The sequence below is a fragment of the Argentina silus genome, assembly GCF_951799395.1.
Source record: "Argentina silus genome assembly, chromosome: 3".
Classification (NCBI taxonomy): domain Eukaryota; kingdom Metazoa; phylum Chordata; class Actinopteri; order Argentiniformes; family Argentinidae; genus Argentina; species Argentina silus.
In genome coordinates, this window is record NC_139657.1 from 28,453,167 (window position 1) to 28,481,090 (window position 27,924).

At 44.9% G+C, this 27,924-nt stretch overlaps 2 protein-coding genes across 2 annotated transcripts; one reads left to right on the top strand and one right to left on the bottom strand.

The window, feature by feature from the left end:
- Positions 1 to 349: 349 nt before the first annotated feature.
- On the bottom strand, positions 350 to 6,377 carry LOC310801932 (patr class I histocompatibility antigen, A-2 alpha chain-like). The gene is made up of 4 exons (XM_083666140.1): positions 6,310 to 6,377; positions 4,915 to 5,190; positions 2,821 to 3,129; positions 350 to 1,000 (listed from the first exon to the last, which is right to left on the bottom strand). Exons 1-4 carry the CDS (start codon positions 6,374 to 6,376, stop codon positions 819 to 821), a joined length of 834 nt encoding a protein of 277 aa, XP_083522266.1. The 5' UTR covers position 6,377; the 3' UTR covers positions 350 to 818.
- Positions 6,378 to 8,795: 2,418 nt separating this feature from the next.
- On the top strand, positions 8,796 to 26,441 carry LOC310802446 (major histocompatibility complex class I-related gene protein-like). The gene is made up of 5 exons (XM_083666801.1): positions 8,796 to 9,082; positions 12,939 to 13,205; positions 16,709 to 16,987; positions 24,479 to 24,787; positions 25,684 to 26,441. Exons 1-5 carry the CDS (start codon positions 9,034 to 9,036, stop codon positions 25,836 to 25,838), a joined length of 1,059 nt encoding a protein of 352 aa, XP_083522927.1. The 5' UTR covers positions 8,796 to 9,033; the 3' UTR covers positions 25,839 to 26,441.
- Positions 26,442 to 27,924: the final 1,483 nt, after the last annotated feature.

A 27,924-nucleotide genomic window follows, 5' to 3' on the forward strand; every position in this document is an offset into this window, starting at 1 on the left:
AAAACAACCTTTAATAGCAAATAAGCTCTACTACCGATACAGAATACCCTGTACTCTCTACCTATACAGAATACCCTCTACCTATACAGAAGAAAATGACAGGAATACACAAAAGATGAAACTGTGAATATTGGAGAATGATTTGTACACGTTGAAGAATAAAACGGCTGTACAATGAAACAGCTGATATACCAGACACCACAGTGACAGCATGTAGAACAGGACCCGAGAGATTAAATCACGCAACTAAACCAATCAACACAAATGTGCTTTTAGTTTATTCATGTTACAATATTAATTGGTCTTTGGCAGAGCATCCTGAAGGTTATACTAAAAGCTTCAATTCAGATATTGCTTATTCTTAGTACCAATAAAAGGCTACCCATTGACTGACAGTAAGGCGAAGCATTTGAGCAGTCAGGTAAGCAACTAGCTACCCTAGTCCCTACTATAATATATGCCATTTTGCTGACGCTTTTATCCAAAGCGACTTACATTGCAGTGAGTGCATACATTTCAGTATATATGATCCCAGCGGGAATCAAACCCACAACCTAAGCGTTGTTAGCACCATGCTCTACCAACTGAACCACAGAGGACCACCTACTACTAGGAACTAGCCCAGTCCCACATATTAGCCCAAGTTGTAGCTCAAATTCTTTGTCATTACACTCTCACTGTGAGTTTCCAAGTTCTTAAGAATTAACAGTGGGTCTTTCCTACATTAGCCACAGACATGACTGTCGTGGTATCAAATTGACCAATGGGTGATGCAGCAGCTACAGAGCCCAGTGCAAACTCCAGTTACATGTGTGACATCACCATCTCTTTATTAGAGCAATCAGATGACCCCCCCCCCCGACCCCCTCCCCCACCCCACTAGTGTTAGGGTTAGGATTAGGGTTTCTGAACTTCCAAAGTAACAGCCCAAGAACAGCAAGGACCACGACAAGGGCGACAACGATGATACCAGTGATGAGGCCAATGGAAGATCCTGAATCTGTAATGACATAAAACACTGATGAAGATCAAAAAAGCTTTCTGAATCAATATGACATCAGGTTTCTAAACAAGGGCCTAACAGCTCGATTTTGCTTCAGCAAAACAGTTTCAACTGAAAAATACCCAACAACTCAGAATACTACTGCATGATATTTTATTGGACCTTGTCTGTTTTAAGAAAACTGTTAACTTAAACTCTGCTTGAATAATCACTGTTTTCTGTGTGACAATGTATTGCTCACATCTTGCATTTTTACTGATGCAAAATGGAGCCCTAAGCAATAATGTTAATGTTGCATGCAAGATGAATGAGGTTAGTGGATACCATGTTTGATTGAATAGTGCCATCAGTTTGACTACGAGTCAATCGAAAAGGTTGCTCCTAACTACTAAATTCATACTCTCGGTACAGATTACTTTCAGAATACCTTGGGTACAACTTAGGGTAACAGTTTGGTTTCATCTCAATCAGCCCACTTTCTCTGTTACTCAATAAGAGTTCCTGAAGTCACTCTGAATGTGAAGAGTGAACATGTTCTCAGAGAGGGGTGAACTGACCAGGTGTAAACACTTTTACAGAACCTTACCGTTTTGAAGTAGATTTTTGGCCATTTAAAACAGGAGAAAATTACCTTTTATGACGCATTTAAGAGCTGCATTTATGAAGCATGCTGGCTTCCTGGTGCAGCCAGAACTACCTGGAGCTGAACACCCTAAAAACTGTAGAGATGGAAGTGTAGACTTCAGGAGAAGCCCAGCACCAACCACCCCCCTCATCATGTGTGACTCCCCAGTTAACACTGTGGAGTCATTCAGATTCCTGGGGACAATAATTTCAAAGGACCTCAGGTGGGCAGAGAACATCACCTCCACCATCAAGAAGGCCCAGCAGAGGATGTTCTTCCTGCGGCAGCTTAAGAAATTCAACATGCCGCAGAAAGTGATGGTCGAGTTCTACACAGCCATCATTGAGTCCATCCTCAGCTCATCAATCACCATCTGGTTCGCTGCCTCCACTGCCAAGGACAAAGGCAGACTGCAGCGGATCATTCGGTCAGTCAAGAAGGTCATCGGCTACAACCTGCCATCTCTCCTGGACCTGTTCCACTCCAGGACCAGTAAGAGAGCAGGAAAGATCATTGCTGATCCTTCCCATCTTGGTCACAACCTCTTCCAGAGACTTCCATCCGGCAAAAGGTTCCGGTCAATCAAGATTAAAACCTCAGGCCACCTGAACAGTTTCTTCCCCATGACAAGCCCCCTGCCTCCCACTGACTCTGGGACTTCCACCCCCCCCCCACCCTGTCACACTCACAATGCACTGACAGTGTAATTTATAATTATTTAAAATTATTCTAATTTATAGTGTACATGCCCCATAACCATGTCACAACCTTTAGCCTCATTGCCCCTTAGTCTCATACAGCCTTAAATTTGTTATTGCTATTTTGTTAATATTTTGCTATTTTGTAAATTTCTTGTCAATATTTGCTATTATGCTATATGTTTTTTACGTCCATGCACTAATCTCACCAAGTCAATTTCCTGTATGTGCAAATATACTTGGCCAAATAAAAGAATTCTGATTCAGATTCTGATTCTGATTCTGATTCTGATTCAAATAATCACCTCCTCAGCCCTCTGCTTTTCCTATTCCCAAAAGTGTTTTGTATAACCTATTTCAGCTATGCTGACCAGCTAAGAACACTGAGAGATGGAGAAGATCGGGCACGTTTAGTGGGGAGGTTTATTGTGCACTACTGTATGTACTTTGAATCACTGAGTCTCTCTTATAATTAGCACATTGTATTTTCTCACCTCTGTTGGTCTTTATCAGGGAGGGGTCCAGTTTGATGATGATGTCGTCCTCCATCCCAGAGAGCTGAACCACACACTCATACGCTCCCAGTAGGTTCTTCTCCAAGTCCTCACGCTTCAGAGTGAGGCAAGTGCTCTTCTGGAAGGTTCCGTCGTTGTTGGGGAGAACCTCTCCGTGCTCCACATCCTCATACACCTCCTGTCCATCTCTCCTCCAGAACACCATCACTTCACTGGGGTAGAAACCTGTAGCGTGGCAGGTGACTGGAGAGGAGGAGGTCTTCTGGAGCAGAGACACTGAGGGAGGGACTGGAGAGAGAGAGCGGGGGGGGGGGGGGGGATGTGTAATGTGTCATAAAAACTGCTTCACTGTTGGCAAATGAGCTACATGGTGTTCAGTGGCAGGCCATGTATTTTACACGAGGCCTTCAGTGCTATCCTCCCGCAATTAAACCGCTTTCGAATAACCTCACCATGACACTAGGGCTATAGGCTATTGTGATTCCACGTAACCACTATTCACAGTGAGAGTAACCTTTATCGAGTGGAATAAAGTGATTTAACACAAGGCTCAACACCTATGAGAGTTATAATACACTAATTGCAGAGACATGAATACATGGTGACTGAAACCATCAAGGATGTACCACTATTACGCAGTATGACAAGATGCTGCATCACAAATAAGACATTGCATAGTCCAAATCAATGTCATTACCAAAGAAACAAAAACAAACTCACAACAGCCAGTCACATTTACTCATACGACCACCAAGCATAAATGCCACAATCAGGATTCAAAAGGCTTCTGCACAGATTCCAGCCAAGCTGCTGGGCCTAAATGCACATGCCACCACGCACACTCAAAGGCACAGCCAGGCCACTGAATCTAAACATCATTCACACCTGCAGCAATGTTCTAAAAGCAATAATAATAATAATAATTATTATAATAATAATAATAATAATAATAATAATAATAAATTACAGGCCCGGCGCCAGGATGAAGTCTGTCTGTCTATCGATCTCCTCCGCTCCATTTCAGTACTATGTTCCATCAAATTTACCAAAGCTGCTCATCATTGGAAGACAAAGTCCATCCTCCTTTCTTTCTTTATAAAGAGTTCAATGACACGGTTGCACAGTACATCATCGGTGCATTTCAGTTCTAATAAAAAGTCCTTCTCGACTCCCATGGAGGCCAGTGCTGACAGTCGAGCCTGCTCAGTCTTATTTCTTGAATACGTTTTAATGCGTTTTAGGGCTGAAAATGTCCACTCGACAGAGGCAGTAGATACTGGGATGTTCACAGCCAAACATGCCAATGCGTGAAGTTGACGCGTGCTCCTAGGCGGCTAGGCAGGCTAGAAGGCTCCGGCGTGTCAAAGAATACGCCCAACATGACAAACTCAAAATCGGATATATTCTTTAACCAATCAACAACATCGTCCCCATTTGCTTCAACAGCAGAGGGGATTCAACAGCACAGGTGGAAAATCTGATCTAACATCTCTGGAGAGACCGCAGAATAGCTGTGCACCGACGCAATCCATCCAACCTGACAGACCTTGAGAGGATCTGCAGAGAAGAATGGGAGAAAATCCCCAAATACAGGTGTGCCAAGCTTGTAGCGTCATACCCAAGAAGACTTGAGGCTGTAATCGCTGCCAAAGGGGCTTCAGCAAAGTACTGAGTAAAGGGTCTGAATACTTATGTAAATGTGATTTCAGTTTTTTATTTTTAATAAATTAGCAAACATTTCTAAAAACCTGTTTTGGCTTTGTCATTATGGGGTATTGTGTGTAGATCGATGAGGGGAAAAAATGAATTTAATCCATTTTAGAATGAGGCTGTAAAGAGGCTGGAAAATGTGAAGGGGTCCGAATGCACTGTATATGAGCTGCACTGGAAGCAGCGCAACTGAGGGAGAGAGTAGCAATGAAATGACGTTAATAAACTGATGGGAACGAACTTTGTAAAATACATATAGCATGACTAAAAAATATTAAATTATAAAAATATAAAATAAAAAAATAATCTCTAGACCAGCAGAGAAGGCCTTGCTGGCCCTGACGGTGTTGTGTGTTTCTGTACCTGTCCTCTTCAGAGTGCTCTTCCCGTACTCCAGATACTTCTTCAGCCACTCAATGCAGATCTGGGTGTGGTAGGTTTTTCTGTACTCATTACCTTGCTCTCTGTCCCACTTCAGTTTGGAGATGAAGGCCTTTGGTGATGGAGCAATCCACGTTGATGTCTTCAGGTCAAATGCAAGGAAATCCTCTCCATCATAACCATACTGATCATACATGTCTGTGACTCCAGTCTCCTCATCCCAACTACAGCCATACATTCTCTGGACAATGTGACCACCTGAGAGAGAGAGAGAGAGAGAGAGAGAGAGAGAGAGAGAGAGAGAGAGAGAGAGAGAGAGAGAGAGAGAGAGAGAGAGAGAGAGAGAGAGATAACTACAACAGCGAAAACATGGGTTAAACACACCAAAGAATTCACTTGAATTGATTCATTAGAGATTTATTATAAGTGAGGGTGAGTGAAGGGGTACAATGCTTTCAGATAATTAACAAAGACATACATGTATGTTTGTGTAGTCCAGATAATCCAGATAAAGTCCAAAGTAAAAAAAAGAAAAACCACAGAAAACATGATAAATAAAAAACAGCCCAAAGAGCTGTTTTGAGAGCAATGGGAGGCCCTACCCAGTATTAGTATAGTGTTCCTAATAAAGAGCAATGGGAGGCCCTACCCAGTATTAGTATAGTGTTCCTAATAAAGAGCAATGGGAGGCCCTACCCAGTATTAGTATAGTGTTCCAAATAAAGTGTTTGTGTATATTTTCTCAGTAGCTGCCAAAATACAAGTGACAGGAGTGACGGGAGCGATTGGAGGGTGACAGAAAGAAAGAAAAAGTAGAGTGATTCCTGCCGTAACCAATGTTCCTGTTTAAGAATATGTAACCCCAAATATTAATATATTCATGTTCAACTTGTATAATAACTCTGTATGCATTCTAAATTGTATATGTTCATCAGATAATTCATGTGTTACATTTCACCTGGCCAGGCTGCCTGTGATTTCCTGATAACATAATCATCAGGAATGGATAATTTATTTTAAATCCACTTGTGTCAATATGTATCACAGTGTGTCCAGCCACAGAGGGTGTGTGTGTGTGTGTGTGTGTGTGTGTGTGTGTGTGTGTGAGTGTGTGTGAGTGTGAGTGTGAGAGTGAGTGTGAGTGTGAGTGTGAATGTGAGTGTGAGTGTGAGTGTGGCCTTTCAACATGGGCAAGAACGTACACTAAATGTTTTATCTCCCATGTAGGCAAATGTTTATGGTTTTTCAATGTGAGACAGATCAGGCCATAACTTTCCCAAATCCAAGAGAACAACAGGTAAATATCAATTATGGTCGATTAAAATCAGAAAAATCAGAAAGAGGAATGTAACAGTGCTAAAGAAGTTATTCACTTACCTCCACTCTGGTTGAAACGCTGCTTTAGAGTACCAATGTCTGCTTTGTAGACCTGCTGGCTGCCCATGAAAAAGTGAGTGTATCCCTCCCAGTGCTGTGGGTCTTCTGCAGTTACCTTGCTCATCCAGTCCTGTTTGGGCACTGCTTTCTTGGTGTTGCTGTCATAGTGAATCGTCTGAACACCATCCAACATTACCACAGAAACAAACTCTGGGAAGTTTGGAACATCAGAGGATGCAGTGTAGAAATACAGTATGGAGTGGGTCACTAGAAGAAGAAACATGAATGTATGTATGAACACATGTTTTACAGTCATGTGAAAGAGGTTTACTATCATATTTTGTCAAAATTCATAATATTAGCTACTGTCTACTCAAATTTACTTTGAACATCACATACTTTTACTTTGTATTCTTTAGTTTTTCAATCAACCTATAACATATAAGTGCAGTGTGTTTGTTACATGCCAGGAGAAGACCATGTGTAACCTGTTCTCAGCAGCCTGATCTCATCAGCCATTCGTATGAAATTGTACGTAAAGTAATGATCTCCGTGCATGAGACAATAGCAACCGGCTGAGGGCTAGAAAAGGAAGATTGGCTAATTGGACATCATTAGTCAATCTCAAGTGAACAAACTTCATGGCCTTGGACCGTACGAACACCCCAATCCCCCATATTGCAGTTATTCTGGATGTCTGTGTTATGTGGCTGAGATGCTATCCCATACCAACTCTGCTGAAGAGTAGAATTAAATGACTGCACCCTTATATAGAGAGATACACATTACCACTCTCTGACAAAACCAGCATGACATATGACTCACAACTGTAATACTATTACCATTATTTCAGGTCATGACAAGACTGAACTGTGATGTCATGCACTGTGACTCTGTACTTTGCTCCAATGCCCTCTAAAACAAGTGGTTGTTGTTGGCAAAATAATGTGTGTAAATAAAGTCAATTCTGCTCAGTGAATTTTAAAAACGGTTATATTGGCAAGGATCTTGTCATAAGCAGCTTGGTGTGTGTCCAATCAACAGTATCAGCATGCAGGACGCAGGTTTGTATGCTCTCTTGAAGAGAGCGGAATTTACCACTTTGATCAAGTTTGTCTTGGGGTGGGGGAGGGCTGGGATAAACCATTACCGGAAATTACAGCTGGTTGCCAACCAGAAAGTGCAAGGGATATTCTAACAGTGTGTTTTAAGAATGGTTTTCACTGCAAAACCGGCGGTGGCTATGGGAAGGGGTGGGCTCAGCCCACCCAAACGTGCGTCCTGCCCACCCAATCACAAGTTAAGAAACATTGTATTGATGAATTTTCCTGCCAAAAAGGAATAAGGATTTGGGGTTTAAGTGGGATTGAGTCTGGATAGAAAGGTAGCCTACAGTAGGCTATATAGGAGAGCAGAAGATTGCTGCGACATCAGCCCACAGTCTATTTCATTTGTACAGTGACTTATTCTGTGAGAGCAAGCCCCTATACACTTGGTGGCGACGTTTCCAACATAGTCTCCAACGGAATATGTTCTAGGGGATCCTTTCTGCAGACCATTGAAATACGGTCTGTGTGCACTTATCTGGCTATACCAGCGTTTGACCACCTGTTTTGGCGTGAGATACGTCAAAAACTAAAGTTGGGCAGTATTAGGCATTAACTATGAGTGGTTAAGGTTAGGCATTAACTGTGAGTGGTTAAGGTTAGGCATTAACTTTGAGTGGTTAAGGTTAGGGTAAGGGGAAGTATTAGCATAAGAAGTCAAAAGTCCAATTACCTGAAATCGCGTCGTTATGGGCGCTGGTGTGCTAAACATTCCTCTTGTAAATAAACAAATTATTGTTATAATTTTTTTTTAAAACATATGCATATTGTGGGCAGTTTAGGAGACACATGGGGATGTTTCAATGAACCTTTTCACCAATCATGGCTGTCTATGCAGTTACTAGCCTGGGTCATTCAAAACCATGCTTATTGGGTTGACTTGTGGTCACTTACAATGTCTCAACGCCATCTATGACATGTAGAAATATGACTCTAGACACTTAATTTCCCTCTCTCTCAGACAGCCAGGTCATGGTAACTAGTTTGTTACTTGACCATCTGACCAGTGTCCACGCCATTATTTGACCCACCTGCACCAGTGACCTTCTCCAATGACATCACATATTTGCTATCTCTCTCTCTCTCTCTCTCTCTCTCTCTCTCTCTCTCTCTCTCTCTCTCTCTCTCTCTCTCTCTCTCTCTCTCTCTCTCTCTCTCTCTCTCTCTCTCTCTCTCTCTCTCTCATCACTATTGTTGATGTGTTTCTGCTGCTAAATACTTTTGCTACCTTATGCTATTGCTTTTACTATGATTGTTACTTCGTTGCACTGTTGAGGAGCTAGCTTGCCCTAAGTATTTCATTGCACCGTCTACGGCTGTATTCCGTGTATTTGACAAATAAACTTTGATTTCATTTGATTTGATTCTGCTTCAGGACTACTACCTTTAAGTTTCGAGAGGCAACCTCAGCTGTCCTGTCTTGCTTGGTTTTGGTGAACTGGTTTTTCGTGTTTTGAGCTGCTTTTATTCGATTTCCATTGGCTCAAAAAAAAAAAAAAAAATCATGTCGCTCGTCATTTATTAATGCGCAGCCTTCTGCAGCTTGTGGATATTTCCACGGCGCTGAACGGAGACGTTAGTAAAGTGCGCACATGTCCGTCCCGATTGTACTTCCAAGATGATGAGTTTTATTGTTTTGCTTCTCTGCTTTCATACCGCATCTTCCGGTAAGTAGCCTATAAGTAGTACCACACTAAAGTAGTGGCAATAACTGTAAATGTTGTCCCTCACGAATGATTTGGATGATTTCAAACTTATGTTTTGTGGATTAATGAGAGAGAGAATACAAACGATTATTTGTTGGAACTTTGTTGAACATCTACAAAATAACTATGCCCCCTGTCATTGCACTTAATGCTTTGTAGAGTATTGCAATACAATCGATACAGCCGATTTACGCTGTTAATAATTTTTTATGATACTTGTATCGAGCATTGTATGTACTGTATACATACTGTACAGACTACCAAGGTGGTACACATACACAATAGTCTTAATCTTCAGTTCAATTGATCAATTGTCAGTAAATATACAGTGCCTTCAGTAAGTATACACCCCCCTGGACTTTTTCCACATTTTGTTGTGTTACCACCTGACTTTAAAATAGATTGTAGATGTTTTTTTGTCACTGATCTACAAAATATCCTATAATGTCAAAGTGGAAATACATTTTTAGAAATGTTTACTAATTAATTAAACATGAAAAGTTGAAATGTCTTGAATCAATAAGTATTCACCCCTTTTGCTATGACACTCCTAAAATTAGCTCAAATGCAAACATATATTCAACAAGTCACTCAATCAGTTTTGATTGATTCCATCTGAGTCCAAGGATAATAGTTCATGTGATTTCGAAATTAATATCTTTTGTTTTTATAGGGTCTCTGGTTTGCATAGTTACCCTTAGGAAGGCCGGCAGCGCTAAATAGATATACAGTCATGAGAAAAAGTTAGGACACCCCCCAAAATATTACATTATTCTCTTAAAAATATGGACATATCAATATGTTATCTTCTTTCTAACAATATCTATAGATAAAGGGGATGTAATTGAACAAAAAACAATGAAAATGTAACTTTGTAATCATTTATTTAACGAAAAATTAACAATAATGCCAATTCCTACTGAGGAAAAAGTTAGGACACCCTATGCCCTAATAGATAGTATTGCCCCCCTTGGCTGAAATAACCTCAATTAGACGTTTCTTATAACTGTCTACAAGTCTCTGACATCGATTGGGAGAAAGTTTTTCCCACTCCTCCTTGCAGAATTCTTTCAGCTGTGTGATGTTCGAGGGGTGTCTTGCATGCACAGCCAGTTTCAAATCAATCCACAGCATCTCAATAGGATTAAGATTCGGGCTTTGACTTGACCATTCCAGAACTCTCAATTTCTTTTTCTTGAGCCATTTCTTGGTAGATTTACTGGAATGTTTTGGGTCATTGCATGGTCCACATCCGCTTCAGCTTCAACTTTCGAACAGATGGTCTCACATTTTCCTCAAGCACCCTCTGATACAATACAGAATTCATAGTGGATTCTATGATGGTGAGCTGACCAGGCCCTGCTGCAGAAAAGCAGCCCCAAACCATGACATTTTCACCCCCATGTTTCACAGTTGGTATGACGTTCTTGTTCTCAAATGCTGTCTTGGTTTTGCGCCAAACATGTCTACTCTTACTCTATCTGTACATACTGTACATACCTGTTTATACGGTTCATACGGCATTCCATATTTATTCTGCTATTTACTCTAATGTTACTGTTAATACATATATACTGCTTATACTGCATTGCCTATACAGCTCATATGCTGCTTACACTGTTCACACTGCATTCTATTTATTCTGCTTATAATGCTACTGCTAATTCATATACTGCTTACACTGCACTACTTATACTATACTGCACTACCTGTATATACTGTTCACACTGCACTTTTCTGCTTTTTTGCACTTCTGGTTAGACGCTAACTGCATTTCGTTGTCTCTGTAGGTGTACTCTGCAAAATGATAATAAAGTTGAATCTAATCTAATCTAATCTAATCTACTGTGCCCAAATAGTTCAACTTTGGATTCATCTGTCCAAAGCACATTGTTCCAGAAGTTCTGGTCTTTCTCTAGGTGTTTTCTGGCAAACTTTAGTCTTGCCCTGATGGGTTTTTTTGACAGCAGGGGTTTCCTCCTTGCACACCTCCCATGTAATGCAAACTTGTTCAGTCTCTTTCTTATGGTGGATGCATGTACTTTGACATCAATTGTGGCAAGAGATACCTGTAGGTCCCGTGATGACATTCTGGGATTGTTGGAGACTTCTTTAAGCATCTTTCGGTCAGCTCTTGGGATGAACTTGCTTGGGCGGCCTAACCTGGCCATGTTGGTGGTGGTTTTAAATGTTCTCCACTTGTATATTATTTTCCAGACAGTGGAATGGCTAATTTCAAATTGTTTGGAGATCTTTTTATATCCCTTCCCAGACTCATATGCATCTACAATTTTTCTTCTGAAGGCCTCAGAGAGCTCTTTTGATCTCGCCATGGTGATGCAACTCACTTCAACAATCAAGAGCAAACCAAACTAAATGTCTGAGGTTTAAATAGGACAGGCTCCTCCAAAATCCTCTGTAATGATGTTCTATTCATTTGCACCTGATGTGGTGCTCTTGATTATAATTTTAGGCATTTTAAGTGGAACTAAATGTGGGGGTGTCCTAACTTTTTCCTCACAAGAAGATTGCATTTCTATTAATTACATTTTACCAATAATTTTTTAAATAATTTGTTTCAGTTGTATTTGCTTAGTTATATTATCTCAATTTTTCAATATTGTTCAAATGAATATCAAATGTCCATATGTTTGAATATGTTGAAAAAGACAAAGGTTTTCATAGGGTGTCCTAACTTTGCCCATAGCCACCGCCGGCTTTGCAGTGAAAAGCATTTTTAAAACACACTGTTAGAATATCCCTTGCACTTTCTGGTTGGCAACCACTGTAATGGTTTATCCCAGCCCTCCCCCACCCCAAGACGAACTTTATCAAAGTGGTAAATTCCGCTCTTTTCAAGAGAGTATACAAACCTGCTCCCTGCATGCTGATACGGTTGAATGGACACACACCAAGCTGCTTGTGACAAGATCCATGCCAATATACCCGTTTTTAAAATTCACTGAGCAGAATTGACTTTATTTTCACACATTATTATGCCAACAACAACCACTTGTTTTAGAGGGCATTGGAGCAAAGTACAGAGTCACAGTGCATGACATCACAGTTCAGTCTTGTCATGACCTGAAATAATGGTAATAGTATTACAGTTGCGAGTCATATGTCATGCTGGTTTTGTCAGAGGGTGTTAATGTGTATCTCTCTATATAAGGGTGCAGTCATTTAATTCTACTCTTCAGCAGAGTTGGTATGGGATAGCATCTCAGCCACATAACACAGACATCCAGAATAACTGCAATATGGGGGATTGGGCTGTTTGTACGGTCCATGGCCATGAAGTTTGTTCACTTGAGATTGGCTAATGATGTCCAATTAGATTGTGATGTGGTACATATGAATCGTGTCCGCTTGGCGTGCGTGTGGTGACATAGTACACAAACAACAACAACAATTACACCAATGTCAGAGAGCCTTTATGGTTCAGGAGCGCTAAGAGAGCTGTCTCCTTGAACAGATTCACACACACACACACACACACACACACACACACACACACACACACACACACACACACACCCTCTGTGGTTGGACACACTGTGACACACATTGACACAAGTGGATTTAAACAGATCCTTGAACAGATTCATATCTCATCTAAAAACACAACAGAGCTACTATAGGTTGACATGTTTGGCATTAGCAAACATTAGCATTTGCAACAAGAATTAGCAAGTAAATATATAGAAGCATTTTTGTCAAAATTGCCCCAAAGTCGACTCGAACTTGGTTTTACAAGTCTTGGTGTTACGCCCGCTCTCCAACCACAACCTACCTACATTCATGTTTCTTCTTCTAGTGACCCACTCCATACAGTATTTCTATACTGCATCCTCTGATGTTCCAAACTTCCCAGAGTTTGTTTCTGTGGTAATGTTGGATGGTGTTCAGACGATTCACTATGACAGCAACACCAAGAGAGCAGTGCCCACACAGGACTGGATGAACAAGGCAACTGCAGAAGACCCACAGCACTGGGAGGGATATACTCAGTTTTTCATGGGCGGCCAGCAGGTCTTGAAAGCAGACATTGGTACTCTAATGCAGCGTTTCAACCAGAGTGGAGGTAAGTGAATAACTTCTTTAGCACTGTTACATTCCTTTTTCTGATTTTTCTGATTTTAATCGACCATAATTCATATTTACCTGTTGTTCTCTTGGATTTGGGAAAGTTATGGCCTGATCTGTCTCACATTGAAAAACCATAAACATTTGCCTACATGGGAGATAAAACATTTAGTGTACCTTCTTGCCCATGTTGAAGGGCCGTCATGCACAGAACCTTTCATTCTGGAACTTTAAATTCTTACACACACTCACACTCACACTCACACTCACACTCACACACACACACTCACACTCACACTCACACTCACACACACACACCCTCTGTGGCTGGACACACTGTGACACACATTGACACAAGTGGATTTAAAATAAATGATCCATTCCTGATGATTATGTTATGAGGAAATCACAGGCAGCCTGGCCAGGTGAAATGTAACACATGAATTATCTGATGAACATATACAATTTAGAATGCATACAGAGTTATTATACAAGTTGAACATGAATATATTAATATTTGGGGTTATATATTCTTAAACAGGAACATTGGTTACGGCAGGAATCACTTCTCTACTCTTTCTTTCTTTCTTTCTGTCACCCTCCAATCACTCCCGTCACTCCTGTATTTTCCTCCTGTCGTGGCAGCAACTGAGAAAATACACTCACAAACACTTTATTAGGAACACTATACTAATACTGGGTAGGGCCTCCCATTGCTCTTTATTAGGAAAACTATACTAATACTGGGTAGGGCCTCCCATTGCTCTTTATTAGGAAGACTATACTAATACTGGGTAGGGCCTCCCATTGCTCTTCATTAGGAACACTATACTAATACTGGGTAGGGCCTCCCATTGCTCTCAAAACAGCTCAATTCTCAATTTTCTTCTATGTTCTATATGGTTTTTCTTATTTTTTTACTTTGGACTTTATCTGGATTATTAGATTAGATTAGATTAGATTCAACTTTATTGTCATTGTGCAGAGTACAAGTACAGAGACAACGAAATGCAGTTCGCGTCTAACCAGAAGTGCAAAATAGCAGAAAGTGCAATGAACAGTATTTACAGGTAGTGCAATATATGATCAGTAGTAGTGCAGTATAATATAGTATAATATAAGCAGTATAATATAGCAGTGCAGTATAGCAGTATATGAGTAGCAGTAGCATTATAGCAGAATAAATAGTTACAGTATGAGCAGTGTAGCAGCATATGAGCTGTATGGGTAATGCAGTCTAGCAGTATATATGTATTAACAGTAACATGAGGTAGATGCAGAATAAATATAAATATGGAATGCCGTATAAACAGTATAAACAAGTATGTACAGTATGTGCAGTAGTATTAAAGAAAATATAGGATATGTGCATTATGTGCATTATGTGCATTATGAACAGTATGAACAGTATGGACAGGTATGTACAGAAGAGCAGTGGTATTGAGTAAGAGCAGGGGAGGGGAGTAATAGTGCAATAGTGCAATTGTCCGGGTGGGGGGGGGGTGGGGGTTGCAGGGGTAGTAGGTTGTCAGGTAGGTGTAGTGTTCGAGTTCAGCAGGGTGACAGCCGCAGGGAAGAAGCTGCCTCTGAACCTACTGGTTCGGGTGCGGAGAGACCTGTAGCGCCTCCCGGAGGGGAGTGGGGTGAAAAGTCTATGGTTGGGGTGAGAGATGTCCTTGACGATGCTGCGTGCCTTACGCAAGCATCGTTTGCCCTGGACAGCCTCGATGGAGGGGAGTGAGGAACCGGTGATGCGTTGGGCAGTTTTCACCACCCTCTGCAGTGCTTTCCGGTCCGATGCCGAGCAGTTGCCATACCATACTGTGACACAGTTGGTAAGGATACTCTCGATGGTGCAGCGGTAGAAGTTCACCAGGATCTGAGGAGATAGATGGACCTTCTTTAGTCTCCTCAGGAAGAAGAGACGCTGGTGAGCCTTCTTTATCAGGGTGGAGGTGTTGAGGGTCCAGGAGAGGTCCTCAGAGATGTGGACACCCAGAAACTTGAAGCTGGTGACTCGCTCCACCTCAGTCCCGTTGATGAGGATGGGGGTGTGTGCGCCAGCTTTAGACTTCCTGAAGTCCACAATGAGTTCTTTGGTCTTCTTGGTGTTGAGAGCCAGGTTATTGTCGTTGCACCACACTGTTAGGTGCTGGACCTCCTCCCTGTAGGCCGACTCATCGTTGTTGCTGATGAGACCGATCACCGTTGTGTCGTCTGCAAACTTAACAATGGTGTTTGAGCCATGTACAGGTGTGCAGTCGTAGGTGAAGAGGGAGTAAAGGAGGGGGCTCAGCACACAGCCTTGTGGAACGCCGGTGTTCAGGGTGAGGGTTGAGGAGGTGTGGTTGTGAAGCCTAACAGACTGCGGCCTGTTGGTCAGGAAGTCTAGAATCCAGTTGCAGAGGGAGGGGTTGATGCCCAGTTGCCTGAGTTTGGAGATCAGTTTGGAGGGGATGATGGTGTTGAATGCTGAGCTGAAGTCAATAAACAGCATTCTCACATAAGAGTTAGTCTTGTCGAGGTGGGACAGGGCGGAGTGAAGTGCCGTTGAAATGGCATCCTCTGTACTCCTGTTCTGCCGGCAGGCGAATTGAAAGGGGTCCAGTGTGGGTGGTAGGCAGGTCTTGAGTTGAGCTAAGACCAGCCTCTCGAAGCACTTCATGATGATGGGCGTGAGTGCCACTGGTCGGAAGTCATTTAAGCTCGTTGCAGTGGAGTGTTTTGGCACCGGCACGATGGAGGTGGTTTTGAAGCACGCGGGGACAGCTGCTTGGGCTAGGGACAGGTTGAATGTCAGTCCAAACCTTAGTCAGCTGCACAGCGCAGGCCCTGAGGACGCGTCCGGGGATCCCATCAGGACCAGCAGCCTTGCGTGCGTTAGTCCTGCTCAGTGCCGCACACACGTCGGTGGGAGATAGAGTGAGGGGCTGGTGATCCGCAGGGAGCACAGCCTTGATGGCCACCTCCTTGTTGTCCCTGTCAAAGCGGCCGTAGAAGTCGTTCAGCTCATCAGGGAGGGAGGCGTCAACGGAGAGGGGTGAGGTGTTAGTTGGTTTGTAGTCAGTGATGGCCTGGATGCCCTGCCACATGCGTCGGGGGTCAGAGTTGTTTCTGAAGTGATCCTCTATCCTCGGCTTGTGGTTGTGCTTGGCCTTTTTGATGCCCCTCTGCAGATTAGCCCTGGATGAGCTATAGGCCCGAGCATCCCCTGATCTGAAGGCAATGTCGCGTGCCTTCAGCAGGAGTCGGACCTCACTGTTCATCCATGGCTTCTGATTAGGGAAAGTGGTGATCCGCTTGAGTGTGGTGACACTGCTGATGTTGGACTATACAAACATTCATGTATGTCTTTGTTAATTATCTGAAAGCATTGCACCCATTCACTCACCCTCACTTATAATAAATCTGTAATGAATCAATTCAAGTGAATTCTTTGGTGTGTTTAACCCATGTTTTCGCTGTTGTAGTTATCTCTCTCTCTCTCTCTCTGTCTCTCAGGTGTTCACATTGTCCAGAGGATGTGTGGCTGTAGTTGGGATGAGGAGACTGGAGTCACAGAGGGGTATGATCAGTATGGTTATGATGGAGAGGATTTCCTTGCATTTGACCTAAAGACATTGACGTGGATCGCTCCATCACCAAAGGCCTTCATCTCCAAACTGATGTGGGACAGAGAGCAAGATGGTAATGAGTACAGAAAAATCTACTACACCCAGATCTGCATTGAGTGGCTGAAGAAGTATCTGGAGTACGGAAAGAGCACTCTGAAGAGGACAGGTACAGAAACACACAACAGGGCCAGCAAGGCCTTCTCTGCTGGTCTAGAGATTATTTTTTTATTTTATATTTTTATAATTCAATATTTTTTATTAATGCTATATGTATTTTACAAAGTTCGTTCCCATCAGTCTATTAACATCATTTCATTGCTACTCTCTCCCTCAGTTGCGCTGCTTTCAGTGCAGTTTTCCAGTCTCTTTACAGCCTTATTCTAAAATGGATTTGTAACAAAGTCCGTTGTACACAGAGGCAGACGCAGTATCGTAGTGAGGGATTTTGTCCCGTTTATTATCACCAACATTCACTTTATTGGCTTTTCAGCCCGTCTCAAAGTTCTAGCGGCTTTTCAGCCCGTCTCAAAGTTCCTGCGACTTTTCAGTCGTCTGTCTCGGAAGCCACTCCTGTCGTTCCCAGCCCACCTCGCCTGTCTCGCCGTTTCCAGCTTAGCTACTGAAATGGCAGAAGCACACACATCTTAAACATTCGCCGGCGAGACTTAATTTGCAGCAGGTGTGCACCAAAAGTCTCGCCGACACAACCCCGGCCACGGTCCTGTAGCTCCCTCTACAGGCCGAACGCTGCATGTCCCCCCACATACCCCCACCGCCCGACACAGGCCGGGGAACCGACGGCCGACGACCTACTCCCCCCCCCCTGCACGGGAGAGGAAGTCTGCCACGACCATCTGCGCACCCGGTCTGTGCACGACGGAAAAGTTGAAGGGCTGCAACGCGAGGTACCACCGGGTGATCCTCGCGTTTACATCCTTCATGCGGTGGAGCCACTGGAGGGGGGCATGGTCGGAGTAGAGGGTGAAGGCGCGACCCAACAGGTAGTAGCGGAGGGTGCCGACCGCCCACTTGATGGCCAGGCACTCCTTCTCCACGGTGCTGTACCGGCCCTCCCTCTCTGACAGCTTGCGGCTCAGGTACAGCACCGGCCGGTCGGCCCCCTCCACGCGCTGGGTCAGTACTGCTCCCAGCCCTCTATCCGACGCGTCCGTCTGTAGGGAGAAAGGGAGGTTAAAATCAGGCGCATACAGGACCGTTTCTCCACAAAGAGCCCCCTTAAGGGCCTCGAACGACCCCTGGCACTGGCCCGACCATTGGACCGGATCCGGGGCACCCTTCCGGGTGAGGTCCGTCAAGGGACTGGCCAGCTCCGAAAACCCTGGTACGAACTGGCGGTAATATCCCGCCAGCCCCAGGAAGGCCCTCACCTCCTTCTTTGTCTTGGGCCGGGGAGAGGCGGCGATGGCCGCAGTCTTTTCAATCTGCGGCCGCACCTCCCCCCGTCCCAAGTGGTACCCCAGATACCGGATCTCCCTCCGCCCGATCACGCACTTTTTCGGGTTGGCCGTCAGCCCCGCCTGCCTCAGGGACCGCAGAACAGCAGCCACACTCCGCACATGCTGCGGCCAGGTGTCACTGTGAATGACAATGTCATCTAGGTAGGCCGCAGCATAGGCGGCGTGCGGCCGCAGAATACGGTCCATGAGGCGCTGAAAAGTGGCTGGGGCTCCGAACAACCCGAAAGGGAGCACGGTGAACTGGAATAACCCGAGCGGAGTGGAGAATGCCGTTTTCTCCCGGGACACCGGCGAGAGTGGAATCTGCCAGTATCCCTTCGTGCAATCCAATGTCGTGAAGTACCTGGCCGTACCAAGCCGGTCCAAGAGCTCGTCGACCCGGGGCATCGGATAGGCATCGAACTTGGAGACCGCATTAACCCGTCTATAATCCACACAGAACCGTATAGTCCCATCTGGCTTGTTGACAAGCACGATGGGGCTACACCAATCACTGCGGGACTCCTCGACCACACCCAGCTCCAGCATGGCTTCCAACTCCGTGCACACAACGTTTCGTTTGTGCACCGGCAACCTATAGGGACGCGTGCGCACCGTTAAACCCGGCTGCGTTTCTATATGGTGGTCGATGAGCGTAGTCCGACCGGGCAGGGGAGAGAACACGTCAGCGAACTTAAGCTGCAAATCTGCAACGTCCGCGGCCTGGCTAGCAGAGAGATGGTTATCAATATCGACCGGAGTGCTAACTTTCGATTTTGGGACTTCCGGACCGAACTCCTCTCTCTCCGGAATTACCGTAGCCAGAGCAACCGTGACCACGTCGTTCCATTTTTTTAGGAGATTGACGTGATACACCTGCAAGCTATCCCCCCGGTCCGAGCGTACAACCTCATAATCCACGTCCCCCATGCGACGTGTGACCACAAACGGTCCTTGCCACTTCGCGAGTAATTTCGTGCTGGAGGTGGGTAACAGTACGAGCACCTTGTCTCCCGGTGTAAACTCTCGTAGGGTAGACCCCCTGTCATACAGGCGTTTCTGACGCTCCTGGGCTTGCAGCAAATGCTCACGTGAGATAGCCCCTAGGGCGTGGAGCTTTGTGCGCAAGTCGAGGACGTACTGGATCTCACTCTTACTGTCGCTAGACCCTTCCTCCCAATTTTCTTTAAACAGGTCTAGGACACCCCGGGGCTTACGCCCGTAGAGTAATTCAAACGGGGAAAACCCGGTGGAAGCTTGGGGAACTTCCCGCACCGCAAACAACAGGGGATCTAGCCATTTATGCCAATTCCGACTATCCTCGTGGACAAACTTCCGGATCATTGACTTCAAGGTCTGATTGAACCGCTCACAAAGGCCGTCAGTGGCCGGGTGGTAAACACTGGTTCGAATCGCCTTGATGTTCAACAAGCCATACAGTTCCTTGAGGGTGCGTGACATAAAATTAGTGCCCTGATCGGTGAGAATCTCTTTCGGGATTCCCACGCGGGAGATGACTTGAAACAATGCTTGCGCTACACTCTTGGCAGAGATATTGCGCAGAGGTATTGCCTCGGGGTATCGGGTGGCGTAATCTATCAAGACCAACACAAATCGATAACCCTGTGTGCTCCGTTCAAATGGCCCGATAATATCCATCGCAATGCGGTCGAACGGGTTTTCGACCAATGGTAAGGGCCGCAAGGGGGCCCGTGGAATGGCCGGGGGATTTACTAACTGACATTCCCGACAGGAAGCGCACCACCTACGCACCTCTGCCCGAATCCCCGGCCAATAAAATCGAGCCATTATACGGTGCAGTGTTTTGTCATACCTTAGATGGCCCGCCATGGGGTTGAAATGAGCCGCCTGGAAGACCATTTCGCGGCGGCTGCGGGGAACCAGCAACTGGGTTACTTCCTCCTGACTATGTGAGTCACGACTTACTCGATATAACCTGTCGCTGATAATCGCAAAATAGGGGTGGGCGCGCACTGTGTCTGGCCGTATCAACGTACCATCAATTGCTATCACTTGGTCAAAGGCTGATCTGAGGGTCTCGTCACGAGACTGCTCGAGGGGGAAGTCGCCTAGCAGCGGATAGTTCGGCGAGGAAGTCTCGGGGTGAGGCGCCCCCGCCGGCTCCGGCTCCCCGGCAGTGTCGCGAGGCGCCGCCTCGGCACAGAGCACATTACACGCCACACACCTCCCTAGCTGTCGTGCACGCATCCCGGTAGCCCTCTTTACCGCTTGAGGAAACCCCTCCCAATCCACACCTAGAATCAGGGGATGCGTGAGGCGTGGGCTAACCGCCGCCTGTACTCTATGGTTTTTCCCCTCAAAATGAATTTCGATAGCGACCACCGGATATTCGTGAATGTCCCCATGCACACACCTCACCCGCACCCTCGATGCCTTCAACAATGCCCCCGGCCGAACCAGGCGCTCCTGGATCATGGACTGCATGCAGCCCGAATCCAAGAATGCCTGGTGCGTATCATGTTGTATCCTTACCGGAATACGATACGCCGCTCCTGGTCCGGGGGGAGGGCCCGGTATGTCGCCGATGCGGACGACCCGTCCCACGTCCATCGCCCGACACTCGGCCTGCACGTGGCCCGGCCGTCCGCACCGCCAACACACCCCCCCTGTCGCTCGAGGTGCTCCCTGTGGGGCCGGGGTCGGTTCCGGATAGGTGCGCCCCTGCCATCTCGTCCTCGGGGCGGGCGCCGGCCTCTCTCCTTCTGCTCCCCCGGCTCCTCCTGGGCGTTGGCCCCCCCCCCCTTGCCGCGGGGCCGGGGTTGGTCGTTGTGGCCCCCGCGGTGGGAGGGAGAGATGGTCCTCGGCCTGTCCGACGGCGGTCTGGAGGTCCTGGGGGCGGTGGTACTGGACCTTGGGGGGACCTGGTGCCGCTCCGGTCCCCGGCGCCGGCCCGCCGACCCTGGTGAAGTCCTGAAGGAGGGCACTGTCCGTGATCCTCGCCGCCGTTAGTTCCTCCAGCGTCGTCTGCTGGGTCTGCTGCAGGGCCGTCTGCTGCTCGAGGACAAGCGCTATCCTCGACATCGCCGCTGCTAACGCCTCCATTCTGCCTTCCCTCTGTGTCCCAGGTTGGGCGCCAATGTAACAAAGTCCGTTGTACACAGAGGCAGACGCAGTATCGTAGTGAGGGATTTTGTCCCGTTTATTATCACCAACATTCACTTTATTGGCTTTTCAGCCCGTCTCAAAGTTCTAGCGGCTTTTCAGCCCGTCTCAAAGTTCCTGCGACTTTTCAGTCGTCTGTCTCGGAAGCCACTCCTGTCGTTCCCAGCCCACCTCGCCTGTCTCGCCGTTTCCAGCTTAGCTACTGAAATGGCAGAAGCACACACATCTTAAACATTCGCCGGCGAGACTTAATTTGCAGCAGGTGTGCACCAAAAGTCTCGCCGACACAACCCCGGCCACGGTCCTGTAGCTCCCTCTACAGGCCGAACGCTGCATGTCCCCCCACAGGATTAAATTATTTTTTTCCCGTCATCGATCTGCACACAATACCCCATAATGACAAAGCCAAAACAGGTTTTTAGAAATGTTTGCTAATTTATTAAAAATAAAAAACTGAAATCACATTTACATAAGTATTCAGACCCTTTACTCAGTACTTTGCTGAAGCACCCTTGGCAGCGATTACAGCCTCAAGTCTGCTTGAGTATGATGCTACAAGCTTGGCACACCTGTATTTGGGGAGTGTCTCCCATTCTTCTCTGCAGATCCTCTCAAGGTCTGTCAGGTTGGATGGATTGCGTCGGTGCACAGCTATTCTTCGGTCTCTCCAGAGATGTTAGATCGGATTCAAGTCCGGGCTTTGGCTGGTCCACTCGAGAACATTCAGAGACTTGTCCCGAAGCCACTCCTGCATTGTCTTGGCTGTGAGCTTAGGGTCGTCGTCCTGTTGGAAGGTAAACCTTCACCCCGGTCTGAGGTCTTGAGTGCTCTGGAGCAGGTTTTCATCAAGGATCTCTCTGTACTTTGCTTCGTTCATCTTTCCCTCGATCCTGACTAGTCTCTCAGTCCCTGCCACTGAAAAACATCCCCACAGCATGATGCTGCCACCACCATGCTTCACCGTAGGGATGGTATTGGCCAGGTGTTGAGCAGTGCCTGGTTTCCTCCAGACGTGACGCTTGGCATTCAGGCCAAAGAGCTCAATCTTGGTTTCATCAGACCAGAGAATCTTGTTTCTCATGATCTGAGAGTCCTTTAACTGCCTTTTGGTAAACTCCACACGGGCTGTCATGTGCTTTTTACAGAGGAGTGGCTTCCATCTGGCCACTCTACCATAAAGGTCAGATTGGTGGAGTGCTGCAGAGATGGTTGTCCTTCTGGAAGGTTCTCCCATCTCCACAGAGGACCTCTGGAGTTTTGTCAAAGTGACCATTTGGTTTAGGCTCTAGGAAGAGTCTTGGTGGTTCCATACTTCTTCCATTTAAGAATGATGGAGGCTACTGTGTTCTAGGGGACCTTCAATACCGCAGAATTTTTTTTGTACTCTTCCCCAGATCTGTGCCTCAACACAATCCTATCTCTGAGGTCTACGGACAATTCCTTTGACCTCATGGTCTGGTTTTTGCTCAGACATGCACTGTCAACTGTGGGACCTTATATAGACAGGTGTGTGCCGTTCCAAATCATGTCCAATCAATTGAATTTACCACATGTGGATTCCAATCAAGTCACAGAAACAGCTCAAGGATGATCAATAGAAACAGGATGCACCTGAGCTTAATTTCGAGTGTCATCGCAAAGGGTCTGAATACTTATGTAAATGTGATATTTCAGATTTTTATTTTTAATAAATTAGCAAACATTTCTAAAAATCTGTTTTCGCTTTGTCATTATGGGGTATTGTGTGTAGATTGATGAGGAAAAAAACGTGAAGGGGTCTGAATACTTTCCGATTACACTGCAAATTAGAGCTTTTATCCAATCAGATTTTCCACCTGTGCTGTTGAATCCCCTCTGCTGTTGAAGCAAATGGGGACGATGTTGTTGATTGGTTAAAGAATATGACAGAATATGATCAGATTTTGAGTTTGTCATGTTGGGTGTATTCTTTGACACGCCGGAGCCTTCTAGCTTGCCTAGCCGCCTAGGAGCACGCGTCAACTTCACGCATTGACATGTTTGGCTGTGAACATCCCAGTATCTACTGCCTCTGTCGAGTGGACATTTTCAGCCCTAAAACGAATTAAAACGTATTCAAGAAATAAGACTGAGCAGGCTCGAATGTCAGCACTGGCACCCACGGCAATCGAGAAGGACCTTTTATTGGAACTGAAATGCGCTGATGATGTACTGTACAACCGTGTCATTGAACTCTTTATAAAGAAAGAAAGGAGGATGGACTTTGTCTTCAAATGATGAGCAGCTTTGGTAAGTTTGATGGAACATAGTATTGAAACGGAGCGGAGGAGATCGATAGACAGACAGACTTCATCCTGGTGCCGGGCCTGTAATTTATTATTATTATTATTGCTTTTAGAACATTGCTGCTAGTGTGAATGATGTTTAGATTCAATGGCCTGGCTGTGCCTTTGAGTGTGCGTGGTGGCATGTGCGTTTAGGCCCAGCAGCTCGGCTGGAATCTGTGCGGAAGCTTGTTGAATCCTGATTGTGTTATTTGTGTTTTAAGGCATTTTTGCATGCTTGGTGGTCGTATGAGTAAATGTGACTGGTTGTTGTGAGTTTGTTTTTGTTTCTTTGGCAATGACATTGATTTGGACTATGCAATGTCTTATTTGTGATGCAGCATCCTGTCATACTGCGTATTCATACTTTGTATTCATGTCTCTGCAATTAGTGTATTGTAACTCTCATAGGGGTTGAGCCTCGTGTTAAATCACTTTATTCCACTCGATAAAGGTTAACTCTCTCCTTTACTCTGTTATCTTTCAATCTTGCCACTCACTCTCCTCACTCACTCGTCGACTGGTTTAACAATCCCCCAAAGGTGGACTTCATTTACTAAACAGGAGCACCGTAGCCATTGGTTATTCTCCCAACCAGTGCCACCCACAGACCCCCCCCCCCTCCCGACAAACCCCACAGATCCCCCCCACCCCCCTCCCACTCCCTTTGCAGCATCCCACCTGTGTGAACCCCTAACTACAATGTTAGTTATCTTTAACTCCCCCCACCCCCCCTCCCCCTTCTCTCTCCAGTCCCTCCCTCAGTGTCTCTGCTCCAGAAGACCCCCTCCTCTCCAGTCACCTGCCACGCTACAGGTTTCTACCCCAGTGGAGTGATGGTGTTCTGGAGGAGAGATGGACAGGAGGTGTATGAGGATGTGGAGCACGGAGAGGTTCTCCCCAACAACGACGGAACCTTCCAGACGAGCACTCGCCTCACTCTGAAGCCTGAGGATTTGGAGAAGAACCTACTGGGAGAGTATGAGTGTGTGGTTCAGCTCTCTGGGATGGAGGACAACATCGTCATCAAACTGGACCCCTCCCTGATAAACACCAACAGAGGTAAGAAAATACAACATGCTAATTATAAGAGAGACTCAGTGATTCAAAGTACATACAGTAGTGCACAATAAAACTCCCCACTAAACGTGCCCGATCTTCTCCATCTCTCAGTGTTCTTAGCTGGTCAGCATAGCTGAAATAGGTTATACAAAACACTTTTGGGAATAGGGAAAGCAGAGGGCTGAGGAGGTGATTATTTGCTTCATAAATGCAGCTTTTCTCCTGTTTTAATGGCCAAAATTGACTTCAAAACGGTAAGGAATCTCCTTTGGCGATAGATCTGGACCATCGGTGATCCCTGATGTAATCGTTGTTCTGTAAAAGTGTTTACACCTGGTCAGTTCACCCCTCTCTGAGAACATGTTCACTCTTCACATTCAGAGTGACTTCAGGAACTCTTATTGAGTAACAGAGAAAGTGGGCTGATTGAGATGAAACCAAACTGTTACCCTAAGTTGTACCCAAGGTATTCTGAAAGTAATCTGTACAGAGAGTATGAATTTAGTAGTTAGGAGCAACCTTTTCGATTGACTCGTAGTCAAACTGATGGCACTATTCAATAAAACTTGGTATCCACTAACCTCATTCATCTTGCATGCAACATTAACATTATTGCTTAGGGCTCCATTTTGCATCAGTAAAAATGCAAGATGTGAGCAATACATTGTCACACAGAAAACAGTGATTATTCAAGCAGAGTTTAAGTTAACAGTTTTCTTAAAACAAACAAGGTCCAATAAAATATCATGCAGTAGTATTCTGAGTTGTTGGGTATTTTTCAGTTGAAACTGTTTTGCTGAAGCAAAATTGAGCTGTTAGGCCCTTGTTTAGAAACCTGATGTCATATTGATTCAGAAAGCTTTTTTGATCTTCATCAGTGTTTTATGTCATTACAGATTCAGGATCTTCCATTGGCCTCATCACTGGTATCATCGTTGTCGCCCTTGTCGTGGTCCTTGCTGTTCTTGGGCTGTTACTTTGGAAGTTCAGAAACCCTAATCCTAACCCTAACACTAGGGGGGTGGGGGAGGGGTCGGGGAGGGTCATCTGATTGCTCTAATAAAGAAATGGTGATGTCACACATGTAACTGGAGTTTGCACTGGGCTCTGTAGCTGCTCCATCACCCATTGGTCAATTTGATACCACGACAGTCATGTGATGAGCTGGCTAATGTAGGAAAGACCCACTGTTAATTCTTAAGAACTTGGAAACTCACAGTGAGAGTGTAATGACAAAGAATTTGAGCTAGAACTTGGGCTAATATGTGGGACTGGGCTAGTTCCTAGTAGTAGGTGGTCCTCTGTGGCTCAGTTGGTAGAGCATAGCGCTAACAAAGTTTAGGTTGTGGGTTTGATTCCCGCTGGGACCATATATACTGAAATGTATGCACTCACTGCAATGTAAGTCGCTTTGGATAAAAGCGTCAGCTAAATGGCATATATTATAGTTGGGTAGCTAGTTGCTTACCTGAGTGCTCAAATGCTGCGCCTTACTGTCAGTCAATGGGTAGCCTTTTATTGGTACTAAGAATAAGCAATATCTGAACTCATTAGATTGAAGCTTTTAGTATAACCTTCAGGATGCTCTGCCAAAGACCAATTAATACTGTAACATGAATAAACTAAAAGCACATTTGTGTTGATTGGTTTAGTTGAGTGATTTCCTGTTCTACATGCTGTCACTGTGGTATCTGGTATATCAGCTGTTTCATTGTACAGACGTTTTATTCTTCAACGTGTACAAATCATTCTCCAATATTCACAGTTTTGTATCTTTTGTGTATTCCTGTCATTTTCTTCTGTATAGGTAGAGAGTAGATGGTATTCTGTATCGGTAGTAGAGCTTATTTGCTATTATAGATTGTTTTACTTTTCTAGCATTTTCTATTTTCAGAGTTGACTTTGTTATGATATATTGATAAGTCAGAAGAAATATGTGTATATTGCTCTTGGTATAAATATTGCTCTTTCCCTTTCATACAACATGTTTATCACATGATAGCTTGCACAGTCAGTGAAACATCAAGGTCTGTCATGTTCACTTGGTTTGGTACATTGTATAGCCTATGTTGCATAACAGACTTATCAAAAGAGACAACACACGGAATGGAAATAAGAGATGTTTATTGGAAGACGTTTCCTCATGTCTTACATATCTACTAGTTTCTTCCTGCACGTAACACGTTGGCTCATATTTGTAGAAGGAAAACAACAGAGACGGTATTCCCCTGGTAGAAACCTGTTACACAGAATCCTGCAGATGACATCACTGGTCATGTGGTCAAGTGAGAGGTGTAGGAAGTTAGAGGCTTTGTATCGCATCATAAACAGTGTCCAGATACAACATGCTAATTATAATTACATACTTGATGATTATATTATGTAATGTTTTATCAGATAATATAATTCAGCCAAAGTTGATATAACACACAGTTCCATGATGTCTATTGTCTGTTGGAACTTATAAGCCCATGTGTTAATTTTACTACAAACCCTAGTTTACTCTAACTTTAGATGCTTTCATACCCTGCCAGGGCACAGTCAAAACATAACAAAGAAAAGAAAAAACGTGAGTGGTCTGGAACAGGTATTTGGGCAGAAGTTTGTTGGTGGTAAGTAAATAAGTGATAAGGATTTGGCATTTACTTTCCACAGTATACGGAAGAGCTAAAATAATAGGTAAAATAATGGAGGACGGCGTTTAAACACATCCTTTATTTGGAGCATGGTGTGTGTGTGTGTGGGGGGGGGGGATACTACTACTAATGGTCCTATACACATGAGTTACAGTACCTTATCAGATAAAGTATGAAAGCAGGCGGGGAATTGGTCTAGGTTCAACGTAATACATCTATATAGGAACACCTGCAACAAAGACGAATCACACCTGTAGGAAAAAAAAACACAACCCTCCCACACTTCTTGACCACATATCTTAGAATACTCTTCAATTTGAATTCCTAATTGACAACTTTGTGTTTCTGCTGACTTCCCTTTCATCTTGACCGTATACTTTGATATGAGTATCAATGTGGGACTTTGGGGTGAAGAGATGTGTCAATGAAGATGACAGATAAATGCATGGCTGCCCGTCCACAAACCTGGCACCACAACACCTATGACCTCTTGGTGGCAGG